This window comes from Schistocerca nitens, chromosome 2, assembly GCF_023898315.1.
Source record: "Schistocerca nitens isolate TAMUIC-IGC-003100 chromosome 2, iqSchNite1.1, whole genome shotgun sequence".
Lineage (NCBI taxonomy): Eukaryota > Metazoa > Arthropoda > Insecta > Orthoptera > Acrididae > Schistocerca > Schistocerca nitens.
In genome coordinates, this window is record NC_064615.1 from 949,454,253 (window position 1) to 949,467,772 (window position 13,520).

Below are 13,520 nucleotides of genomic sequence, written 5' to 3' on the forward strand. Positions count from 1 at the left end.
TCCTATTAATTACAATAATTACACTTCACATAGCCAGGCCAAAGCTTTGCAGTTACATACTAGCACGCATATTTTAATTTAATTCTGGTTCCCCCCCCCCGAGTAACATCACATTTCAAATATGTGTCATAGACAGTGATCATAATCACACTTCAGTGATTTTAAGTAAACAGCATGGTTTCAAACATTGCTACCAATTACAGTGCCTACTTGAGGCATAAGGAATACTTTGTACAGGTTTATTTCATCATAACACTTTCCAGAGTGTTGTATTGCTTAATTTTCCTATGTTTGGCTGTACTTAGGATTGTTTTTGACATATTATTAGCATTTTAATTATTGAAAAAGAGTGAGAATCTGGTGGTATCAAAATTTAAAGAAGTGGGAAGGTCCTAGCTGTTATCTTTCAAATTTACAATAATATGGTGTAAAATCATAAAGAAATTATATTTTCAGTTACAGAGTAAGTGCAAGAATTGTCTGAAGAACAGAAAAGAAACATTTGATGGAAGTGTAAATGATATAGTGTATCACAAAACAATAGCACTTCTGCATTAAATCTGAAGAACCAGAGTGAAAAAGAGACAAAGGCAATTGCAATAAAATAAACAAGACAGACTATAAAATTAAGAAACAAGATGGTTAATCATACAATTAAATTTGAGAAATGGGAGTCACACTGAATAAATGGGATGGGGAAGGAGAAAGAGAGAAAAGTGAAATAAGTTCGAGACTAAGCTACTAGTTACATGAAAATCATAAAACGAATTAAAAAACAAATTACAATGTTATAAGCTTAAAGAAATGTATAACTTGTTGGGTTATTAAGACATGAATGAGGTAAACAGGAACTGTCCACTATAAAATTTAAAATAAGACATTGAGTGTTCTAACTTTATCACAGGGGTGAAACTGAAGAAACAAATGCTAACTTTACACAATGTATAGAAAATTAATGAACAAAAAAGTGACCTGCTTCAGATAGGTTTTAATGAATCACCCCAACAAAAAGTGTTAAAACATAATTGTGAAACCTACAACAGAAAATAATCAACAGATCTCAAGAAATTAGCAAATTAAGGGTTCAGAATTTCGAGTCTGAAATAGTGCATACACATAAAACTGAGAACCAAATGAGAACAGTAAATCATTTTGTGCATACAGTTACCTTACTAAAACCATCTGGAGCCGAGCTAGACGTCTACAGATCATATCATACTTATTTCTTGCCTATACGCTGTTGATTCATGTTAGATCAATAGTTATAATGACAGTAAATTAACAAGAGAATTTGTTTCAATTACAAATGGGTCTATTTTCTGTCTGATATGACAGAGTTACAGATTTCCTTAGTCTTTAGTGAGTATAAACCAAAATTTATGCATCTCCTGTACATAAATTCATTTATATAACAGTAATATCTTACAAATCATATTTTAACACCCACCAGCCATCATACATACTAACATATAGTAATATAACAGTTTCATTAGATCCCCAGTAAGATATCTTCATTAATTTATTTATTTTGGATCAGATGAAAGTTGGATTTTAAGTCTTTCACCATAGAATCTACAAATATATTCAACCTTAAACATATAATAGCAATTTAACAGATGTCAGTCATAATACCACATAATCAAAGAAAAGAAAACAGAAGCTGAAAAGGAATAACTCAGTGGTGATTGCCCTTGAATATATGTAGGACATATTTTCACGTGTTGAAAATACCCAGAGAAACAATACATGGGCAACAATAGACAAGATTTCAGATGTCTCGTAAGTAAGTGGAAGGCAATATAAAGAACAAACAGGAAAGCTGAAATGCACCTAGAACAGTAAGATACACATCATTATATCTCCATTATTTTCACAAGACATGATAATGTACAAATAGCTGGAAGTACTCTTAGTCATGAAGGAAATAACTCTTCTGCAATTTCCTGAGTATTTAAGAAATTACATATTTTAATAACTGTTATCATCAAATATAACAGTTCCACAGCCCGATCTTTAATGTATTATGTCATTACACAAATACTGAGCAATTAAAAACATTTTGTAACATTTGAACCTTTATTGATGTATTGATTGTTCCATAAGATCTAGTGGAAATTTATGGATTCCCACAATTTGCTGTCAAAATATTTTGATCCAGAGTTTTCTAATGAATCTCAGGAATAAAATGGCAGATGTGCGCTGGCTGTAACTGGCTGCATAATCAAGCAGCTAAATTTGAAAGTACATACAAAACAGTAGTGTGAGCTCCTCTAATTAAGCCTCTAAGATCATATCCAGAGTGTAGCCATAAACTGCTGTTTAGGTAATACTTGCACAGGTGCACCTTCACCATAAATTAATAGGTTACGTGGAGAGGCCACCATTGTAAAGGTTGACATTTTCTAACTCAAATCAATCATCCTTATTGACTGAACTTCCAGAAACATGTTGGTTGTATAGAAAACTGTGTCTTTTGATGACATACAGCACAAACTGGTTTGTTTCAGCCACTAGTCTCAGCTTCCTACTGGATGCATGTGTAGTGTGGTCTATCAAATCAATAGTATGACATTATCCGTGAATACATCTGGCATGACTAAAAGACATCCAGCACAAATAAAAGATAACAACAGAATAATGAAACTGTTTACAATTTTAAAACAGGCACTATTAACTGTGCTTACTTGATTTGCATAAATAAAGATGTAACATATGTGGTCACTATGGTGATGACATTTGATAGTGGCTGTGGCAAAAATGGGTTCTGTGTATCATTGGCTATGGCTAACCTGGATACCAGACAGTTATTGTTAACTTCCATAAGAATGTTGCCAGTGTGCATGGCAGCAGAACCAAAGCTATTCAGTGCTACAATACTGTCAGAAGTCATTTTGTCCATTTCAGAGTAACACATTTTTTTGGTCTTCTCTCTCATTTATTGTAAGACATATTTTAAATTTCCCCTTTCTTTTATAAAACATTTAGTTCGCTTATAGTTTACATTTCAATTTTATGATGCATTTTCCCACATATTTATGCCAATAATATTCTTTATGATGTAGTTGTAGTGTAATGACAGTATGCACAAACAGCTTTACTTAAAGACGAAAAGTAGGCTGATGTTCCATCACAATGAAAATGTATGATAAATGCAGGCCATATCTCATGTCTGCAGCATTTTATGATGGTTCCTACATCTGCAGTAGCTGAAAGGAACTGATAGTTCAGTCTAGGTAGTGGAGAACCATTGTAACATCAAACAGTTTCTTCTGCTGCCATGCACAATGACAGTCATTGCTATGAGAACCACACATTTGTTTGGTATGATATCCATCTTTGCCAGTGATTCACAACGACTATTGAAAAGATCCACCTTTTTCCCAGCCAATACAGCCACCAATAGCAATTTTCCTCACCACGGTGTCTAAATAAAAACGGAAATGCAAGCAAGCAATGTAATTAGCACTTTTTCATAATTCATATTCTTCCAAATGTGTTGTTAAGTGTAAAACTTGTTTGTTAGCTTTGTGGTCATATTTTAAAATTGTAATTGGTTTGTGTTTATCTTTTATTTTACTAGTTGAGCCCTCTCTGATATATTTCTACTCCACATTTTATCAGGTGGATGGAGCAGATCCATACTTAAACCCCTTCAAGTGGTTCAAGATTAGGTAGTCATACTTACTTAGCTTTTCTGTGATTTGTGTCTATAATTTAAGGGAAATACCAGGATGATGCCTTCAAAAATGGATATGGTGTATTTCCTTCCCTATTCTCACTCTAATTGAGCATGTGCCCCACATGTTATTTCCTATTTGTCTATGAGATGCAAAACTCTAACCTTTTTTTACCCTTTCATGCAAAATCCAACTGGAAACCACAATCATGACTGATGAGCTCTTCCAGAGGCCTAATTCATACCAGTTCCTTATTGATGGTGTTCAAAATGACTGGTATATGGCCCACAATTTTCTTTGTACTGTTTTATATTGAATGGCCCTTAGAAATACAACGCTGTTCAATAGCAGTTTTATTAGCTTGAAGGGGGCAAGGCTGAAACTAATGTTCCACAGTGCACTCCTGAATAGTGTGTGTTGTTTGCTCTGTATAAATTTTGCATATTCACAGGGAATCCTGTAAATTTCTGTGTAATGTAGTGACAAAATGCCTCTGGCCAAGGCAGGCATCAAATCCTGTGTTAAGAACACCCTTCTGTTTAAATAACCAACATTTTCCTGATAACCCTATGTTAATGGAAAAGTGAGCCTTCAGCTTGGACATATTCAAAGGAACAAACAGATTTACAGTGGTAGTGCATGTGCTCAGATGATACCTTTACAAAACTTTGCAAGTACACCACGCATATGTTGATGGGTGCTTAAATAGAGGAACTCAGCTTATTTTCATTAGTTTATTACTGAAGATCATCAGAACACTCTGAACCAAAATATCACGCTGCAGGTTATGGACATTTGACAGTATCCCAAAATGTGATAGGACAATTAAAATCTTGTTTAACTGTATGTGTTCAAATATAATAAGTTACTAATTCATTGTCATCACCATTTTCAGAACATATGAAATACAAGTCAAGAAGATAATAAAAGTACAAACAATGATGAGAGCTTTCCTGGCTAAAAGGAATGTGGCTGGCAAATTAAAGAAATTCCGCCAAGACTCTGGTAAATCAATATCACTATCAAGAGATGATTCATTAGCAGATTCTAAGGATCCAACTGTTACAGAAACAGAAACAAAAGATGAAACACAGAATGAAACAAAAGATGAACAAGAAGCTGCAGAAACAAAGGAGGAACCTTTAGCTGATAATAATGATGACCCCCTTCTCGATTCAAAAGATGAATCACTTCCAGAGTCTAAACATGAGTCACTTCCTGATTCCCCTGCATCTGATGATGAGGCATTATCAGATAAGGATGCAGCTCTGCTGGATTAAGTAAAGTTTACTTGACAGTTTTTAACAGTCAACGTGTTGTTACACATTCGGTACTTGAAATTTCTATTGACTGATAGTAGAGGTCATGGGTACTATACATTGTTGTACATAGCTTCTTTAGAGAGAAACAAACATGCAATCTTTATATGGACTTATGAGAGACTGTAGCAATTCTGGAATATTTTAAGGAGATATTAGGCTCTTCCATAAATCTTTTATGCCACAAAAAAGTAGAGTTGTGTATAAACTCATAATATGCTTTTAAAATAACAATTGTTGGTACAACAATTCAAAGATAGAGGACATCACTCACATTAAGTATCAGCTGTTACAAAATGCTCATATAAAGTAATGAAGTAAGTGGGTAAACAGTAACAACAGTTACATGTGAAACACTAATTTTTGTTCTGCATGAACAAGGTAACACTATACAAACAAAAATTCTTTAGGTGCATTGTAGACATTCTATCTGTTGTATCTGGTCTGTTGGATAGAAAGATTCAAATAAAATACACACTGCACCCTTTCAGGACATAGGTTCCTATGCTTTTATGAGCACGCTACAGAAATACGTAATGCCACCAACTGTAATTGTACAGTTAGTTGACTCCTCAGACTAAAAATATTCTACATTTGCATTTAAAAATGCATTTATGCAAACAAAGATTGTTCTTTATAATTAATTTACATTCCACCAGGACTTTACATTACCATATAGATTGATATTTTGTAGTTTTGCCAAACAGGTAATAATGTTTTGTAGGAATTACACAGAAATGAGTGGACCCTCAGAAACCATCTCATGTTTTGGTACAATTTTTTGCCTCTCAAAACTTTTTCAATAATCTCACTATAAATAATTGTAGTGAAATACACAACCCTTACTGACTGCTCATCTGAAGAAATATTTCTGCCTGTGTACCATCAATTTTTTTCTTATAATAATATTTATATCAACCATCCTTACTTCTTACTCTTCTGTCACTAATAGTAATTTTGTTATAGTTAATAAAGTTATTTTATGTTATCTGTGTAGTAAACTAAGAGCAGTTAAAAATCACATCTACCTGTAACAAAACACTGTCTCAAATAGCCAACAATTTTTTAACTGTAAAATGTTCTCCAAGATCTGTTGATGTTAATATTCGTGTTATAAAATTTATACATTTCAACTGTCAAATTGAATTGCATTTATTTTGACAAAATAAATGAGTGAATGATGAAGTATGCCACTGTTTTGTGCTACTGAATTTCTTCAGAAGTAAGCATTGTTTATCATATTGATTCTTTGCCATTTTGTTGAGAACTCGAATATTATACACCCACTGGTTTTGGAGGTATTTTACAAAGATAATTAAAAACCATCAGCATATGGTACTGTTTTCAGTATGATAAAGAATACTTGCTTTTTCCCCAGCAATTCCTTCAAACTTGTATCAGACAAGCGTAATAATTGTTGAAGAAATTACAGAATTTCTTCAGTTGATGCAGTCATAGTGAAAGTCATTTAAACTGAAATCAGTTCATAAAATATGCATAAATAAATATGTGAGAAAAATTAGTGTTTTTCTACATCATACAGTCTTCTGATAACAAAGGAGAAAGAAAGTGCTGTAGCTTTATTTGGAACGTGGAATATTTACATGACAAATAGTATGAAACACTTATAATCAGTCACACCAAACTGAACCAAACAAAGAATAGCCAAATCTGATGCAGCTATGATGACTCAGTGAATACAGAAAGGAAACTATAAAATCAAACTTCATAATTCCATTGTAGTATAATCTGGGTCTTTTTAATAAGTGTTGTTTCAAGGCCCTCGAGCAAGGTCTGTTGATCCATTACTGCTGCCATGAACTTGTGGGGATCGAGATGTTACATATGGTAATATCGAAACCAACATTAAGTATTCGCTCATTTATAATGAATTAACTTTATTCTGATCATGTCGGTACAAACACATCCGCTCAAATACATAGTTCGGAACACATTGAGGTCAACATTTTTCAAAGAAGTTCGTTCTCAAAGATGAGAGGCGTGTGTCCACCCGGCCAGCTGATGGCGCAGATGCACGTGACCGATCGTGTTGTGGCAGGCGCTAGTGCGAGGCGCGATCGGACTGTTTCCCGATGTCTTGGTAGGCACGACCAGCGGAGGGAAGGAGGCGCGGAAGGCGTCCACAGGTTGACCATGCCATGCTGCTGATGGCACGGTGGGAGCAGAAGGCGGCGACGTGTCAGTGGGGAGAACATTATCATGCCGAGGCCGTGCGGCGCAGCGGGATTTTGATCCGATCAGAGGCGCGGACTGCGTAGAAGATGCGATGCGATGTATTGCCAAAGTATTTGCCTGCAAGCACCATGGTAAGTGCAATGTGTCCGGTAACAGTTTGTTATTGGCTGTATGACATATAGGAGCAAGCATGCTGTGGCTTAACAGGTTGCGTAAGAGATGCCGGATGAGCAACACTTGTGGTACTGATGGAGTTATTGAGGTGCTTGATGTCGCAGCAGGGAAGAAAACAGCAAGCTGCACGTGACTGACCTTGGCGGCGGATGACTTCAGTGTAGACGGAAGTGTCACCTCAGAGTCCGTGGATGGTGAGTGTGTTACAGCGGTAGATGGCAGCATGTTCCAAGCGGAAGTGACAGTGTCGGTGTTTTGATGTGCGAAACAGCTGTGATCGAAGGTTGGGGGGCATGGCATGGTATGCACGTGAGGCATGGCGACAGCGAGAGGTGGTGGAAGTCGGACGTGGTCGGCAAAACCATGGTCGGAGCAGGAAGGTGATGAGACATAATGTGAACGTGAAGAAGTCGAATCGGCGGATGAACTACTGGTCTGTGGTGGAGAGGCGACACAGTTCGATGGAACTGGAGCTGCGTGTGTGCTGTCACTGTCAGGGCTGCGGTCGAGTCATAAGGCTGCAAGCTGCTCGCGCGAAACTGCTGCAAGGTCGTGTGTCAGAGCAGAAATGGCAGATGTGTTGGTTTAACATTGTGGAGGTTGTGAAGAGGGCTGCAAAGCAAGCGGCACTTAAATGTGGATGGTTATGTGGTGGTACAGAAACGAAGTGTCTGGAAGTACCAAGGAAAGGTGGCAGCAGCGTAAATAAGTTGCTTGTATCACATCAGTAACGTAGAATTTCCACTCGAGGTGGCGTGATGATGACAGTTGTGACAGCTGGGACATAGATCCATGTAGCGTGATCATCAGGGTATTAGTTGTAGCTGGTAGTAACGGCAAAGGAACGTCAGCAGTCAGAGGTGGAACAATGACAGGAGCACCTCGTTGCATGTCGTGCTTGGTCAGAGTCGGCTGCAGCATGTGTAACTGATCTTGTGCCAACAAGTTGTATGTCGCAATTTGCTCACGTAGCCGTTGCAGTTGTTAAGGCGAAAATGTATGCCATGAAGTAGTCTGCTGCGTATCACTGATTAAGATGGGGACGAAATCAGAATCTGTCTCTATCAAAGGATAATCTGGCATACAAGACAAGGTCGACGGCACAGTATTGACGAAACAGTTCGAGTAGAAGAGATCGTGTGTGCGATCGTGAATGTGAAACTCAGTACTCAGCGGCGGTGGAGTGAGAACACGTTCATTGCTGTATGAAGCATTGATATGGCTGAAATCGTCTTCTGGGGTGGGTGAACAAGCTGCGGTCGCGATCGAGTAGTGAACGGCCGGGCAGTAAGCGTGCATAGTGTCGGTGAGTTGTTGACAAGATGCGGGTGCGGTAGCCGTGGCGGGATCACATGTCACACAGCTGTTTGTTTTGACTGGGTCGAGGTCAGTGAGCGAGCAGGTGGCGGCCGTGATGTCGCTGTCAGTAGCGATCGGGCAGAGTGCGGCTCTGGTGTTGCGTAGAGGGAGGTGTGGCACGTCCAGTGTTGCACTGAGAAACAGCCGGCATTGTCGTTGGTGTAATTGGTGCATTGTCGTTCATCGGCAGGGTGTCCTTGATGAAATTGTTCCTGTGAATTCGACCAGGCATGCAATTTAGCCATAGTTCAGTGATCGTGTGAACTGGGATTTGCAACATAGTCCCCGTTTGTTGCAGTCCATTGTTTGGCATGATTGTTCGTTATTGAAGCACTGCACAAAGTTAATTCATTACACAAAAGCAAGTCAAAATTGTCCAAATTAATCAGCGAAGGAGCACTGCTCTGTCCGGAAGTCAAATTACCGACACATTCAGTGGGTTTCGACGGACAACGTGTGCGCCTCGGTCTCATTGTCAGTGTGTGAGGTGGTGACAAAAGTTACCAAAAAGCATGATTCACACAAGAGTCAGGAATTTACACACTAATTACACTTCCTGTACACTGCATCCAGATGCGGCGCGATGCGAAGTCAATGGACGTAGAAATCCGACAAAGGGTTGCTGCATTTTGTCTATGGCGATGTTCCAGTACACATTTCTGGGATTGTAAGCAGTGTTCGTGAGCGTCGGGGTCTCCAGTGTTGGGATAAAGATGTTACGTACAGTGATATCGAACCCAACACTGAGTATTCGCTCGTTTATAATGAATTAACTTTATTCTGATCATGTTGGTACAAACACATCTGCTGAAATACAGAGTTTGGAACACATTGAGATCAACAGTTTTCAAAGAAGTTCATTCTCAAAGATGAGGCGGTCGACTCTTGCAGTCGATAACTGCCACAAACTTGTGTCAGCTCTTGTCACTCATTCTTCTTTTCCTGGTAAAATTAATGTGAAAACAGCTTAAATAAAGGCAACAATAAATGTTTCCACAGATTCATTGTTGGGCTTGATGGTTTAGAGGTATGCATATGCCTTGAAATCAAGAGGTAGTGGGACTGGACACCAGTTGAATCACAGAACCTTTTCAGTTTTCTTTAACCTAGACTTCATCTTTTAATGATGAAAAGATTAACCAGGAACAGCATGTGGTTCTGATTCTATGTTAAACTGTAGGTCCACTATCCCCTATAGGATTACTGGGGTATGTTAGGGACACACAAGTCACTGTACTGGCATCTATTTGAAAGATGTGCCAGTCTGCTGATCTACATGGAACTATTATTATTAACAGCTTCATTTCATTTTCTTCTTTTGGTTAGGTATTGCTATGTGTGTAACATTAATCACCATATTTTATTCTGTTTTACACATACATTTACAGTCAATAGCTGTCTTATAGTGAGTTTCCAGTACATAAAATTAGGTAGACAGCACTAAAATGAAAAATGTTTTTAAATAGTGTTTCATAGCACTATTTGATTTTTACTGTATAATAAACCAGTAAACAAATAAAATGTGTTTCATGTCAAGTTATTCCAAAATTAGTACTGTGTGCACAGCAAATGCTTGTTTTGCAACAATATTAATATATAAAATGTGTGCTACTGTTAAGCTTTTTCTTACCAGTTGGTATATCTATGTTTACACTGAACTCACATATTTACCACATGTGAGAGAAACTGGCCCATCTATAGCAGTTTACTACACTTACACAACAGTAAAAATTAAATACTGTACAGGATTGTTAAAGCTATTCATCTTTCACTCTCACTCACTCTGTTCATGAAATCCGTACTATAACAGAATCTTCAGGGATGTTGAACATACTGAGAGGAGTCATATATTGAGATAAGATGGATTTCTGTGGAGTAATTACAAGTAGCAATTCCTAGTATTATTTTCCTTGCATCATTAATAAGTGCTATGAACAGTAAATGAATATATATCAATGGTCCACACACTTTATGTTAAGTCACATAATTACTGCAAATATGAGAATTTGTTATGTTCATCAGAGATGACCACAATCTGATAAATGTGAACATGAAATTCTATATATAAGTTTTTTTTCAACTATTCATATTTCCTTCTCTTTCACTCAGTCCACAAAATTCAATATGAAGAATAATTTTCACAGATGTGGAGCAAGTCAATGGAAAGGGTGTAAATGATATATTGAGGAATTATAATCAGTATCTGAATGGAATAACAACCAACTCTAATAATAAAATAATAGGCATTCTAGGATGAAACAATAAACAAGTATGAGTTAAGTAACAGAAATCAATATAAAAGTAACAGACTTAATTACTGTAAGCATTTTTCTACTTCTTCTTCTTTTATTTTTCTTCTTCACAACTAAATTAGGTAACTGCTCTGATGATGCTGATGATGAAGATACATAAAATCTTATGAGTGGGTGTGCTTAAAATTGGAAAAAAACTTAAAAACTTCCCCTCAATATGAATGTTTCCTAGAATGTTCAGATAAATGCCTACATTTTAGACTGACAGAAAAAACTGTGGCAACAAAACTTGATTAACATTGAGTAATGAAATTTCTGGAATGCATTTGTCTAGGTAAATATTTAAGTGATTAACACTGAAAGATCACAGGTTAATATAAACATGAGATAAACCATCGCAAATGTGAAATGCTGGTACATTAATAATTGGTGTAACTGCCAGAATGTTGAAAGCAAGCATGCAGACATGCAAGCATTGTGTTGCACAGGTTCCAAATGTCAGTTTGTGGGATGGAGTTCCATGTTTTATGCACTTATTAATCAGTACAGGGAGAGTTAATGATGTTTGAGGATGATAATGGAACTGGCATCTGATGATGTCCCAAATGTCCTTGATTTTAGACACATCTGGTGATTGAGCAGGCCAAGGCAACATGTCCACACTCTGTACAGCATGTTGGGATTAACAGCAGTGTGTGGGCAAGTGTTATCCTGTTGATAAACATCCGCTGGAAAGCTGTTCATGAATTGCAGCACACCAGGTTGAATCACCAGATTGATATACAAATTTTAAGTCAGAGTGCATGGGATAACCAAAGGAGTGCTCCTTCTGTCATAGAAAATTACACTTCAGACCATAACCACAGGTGTAGGTCCACTGTGTCCAGCACACAGACAGATTGGTTATTGGCCCTCAAATGGACTCCTTCTAACCAACATATGGTCATCACTGGCATCATGGTAGAACCAGCTTTCATCAGGAAACACAACAGCTGTATTGAGAGCAACTGTTTTGTAACAGTTCATTGTGTCACTGTGGTTCCAACTACTAGTTAAATAGCTGTTGCAGGTGTAGTATGATGTGCCAGAGCCATATGCTTAACATGATGATCTTCCTTCTCAGTAGTATCATGAGGTTGTCCAGAGCCTGGTCCTCTTGTGATCGTACATTCTTGTGACCACCACTGTCAGCAATCATGTACAATGGCTACATTCCTGCCAAGTCTTTCTGTAGTATCACGGACGGCACATCCAGTTTTTCTTAGCCCTACTACATGACTTTCAAACTCAGTGCTCAGTGACGTGTTGATAATGACATCTTTGTTGCCTTAAAGGCATTCTTGGGTAAAATTAAGTACCACATCCAAACACAAGATAACTAACACTAATGATCATTACAGTTTGTATTTAAAGAAAAGCTGGTTTGCATTCTCACAGTGGCGCTACTAGCACCCACTCTTATGTGAGTGGCTTGAAACTTGAACAGACATCATCTTTCAGATGTAGAAATATGCCTCCTAACTTTTATGTTGCATAATTCCTTCTTGGTACTGAAATTATTTTTTTCCATCAGCGTATATGGTAATCACTAAATTCCTAAAACTACATTAACAGATAAATTCAATAGAAGAAGTGCACAGATGCTACAATGAAAAATACTTTGCTGGTTGTGTAATGCCCAAAAATTGATTATCCAGACACTCTGCAACATACTAATACTTCCAACATAAAAATTTGGATAGGTACTATATCCTGAGGGCAAATGTAATTTCAAAATCCTGACCACAATTACTGTTTACTAAAAGTTAGAGATCACTTTTCCACCTATATTTACAGCTGAAATCTTGTCAGAATATGAAATACAATCTGTTAAAATGTAACATATAATTATTTTAATGCAACATCGACCAGAATGGCCTTGTCCTGAAACTGCTTGGCTCTCTGTACAAATAGTGATATAGCAGTCTGGAAAAGACAAATTGTGTCACATTACAATACCTGCAGGCCTCCTTGGCAGCTATAACTTTCTTGCTTCTTTTCTCAAATTTGAATGTGTCCTCATATCATGCTGAATGATGCAGAGCTGTTATTCAATTGCAGTAGGATAAATGAGGCACTGATATTTTGGGTTGTTTTTCTTTGCTGGGTACATTTGCTGCAGTTTTTTACAGGGCACTTAGTGATATGGAGCAAATGAGAGGTTTCTACCTCATGGGTGCACTGTTTGCTCCACTGCCTTTAGGACTGGATCTGCTCAGAACTTAACTCTGTAAATTCATGGGACTTCAAAACTTGAAGATATTGTTGGGGAATATTACTGAGCATTTGAGAGTGTTCCTTGCTTTGAATTGACAGCATGCACTATAAGAAAACTGTTGTACTCATCCAAAATACCTTAAAATGCAGCATTAAAAATTACATTATGTGTATTAAGTTTATAACACAATCTAGTCTAATCTCAGGCATATTAAGAAGTGTCAAACATCACCATTTCAGCACATTCATTTCTAAATGGCCTTTGTGCATATCCCAAAATTCTCCAT

At 37.3% G+C, this 13,520-nt stretch overlaps 1 protein-coding gene across 3 annotated transcripts in view; it reads left to right on the forward strand.

Moving 5' to 3' along the window:
- Nucleotides 1-13,520, forward strand: part of LOC126237274 (neither inactivation nor afterpotential protein C) — a 383,219-nt gene that overhangs the window by 258,754 nt on the left and 110,945 nt on the right. For all 3 annotated transcript variants that reach the window (XM_049947204.1, XM_049947206.1, XM_049947205.1), the window contains exon 19: nt 4,573-4,682. In XM_049947204.1, coding sequence (XP_049803161.1) covers nt 4,573-4,682 — 110 coding nt within the window. The remainder of the gene's footprint in view (nt 1-4,572; nt 4,683-13,520) is intronic.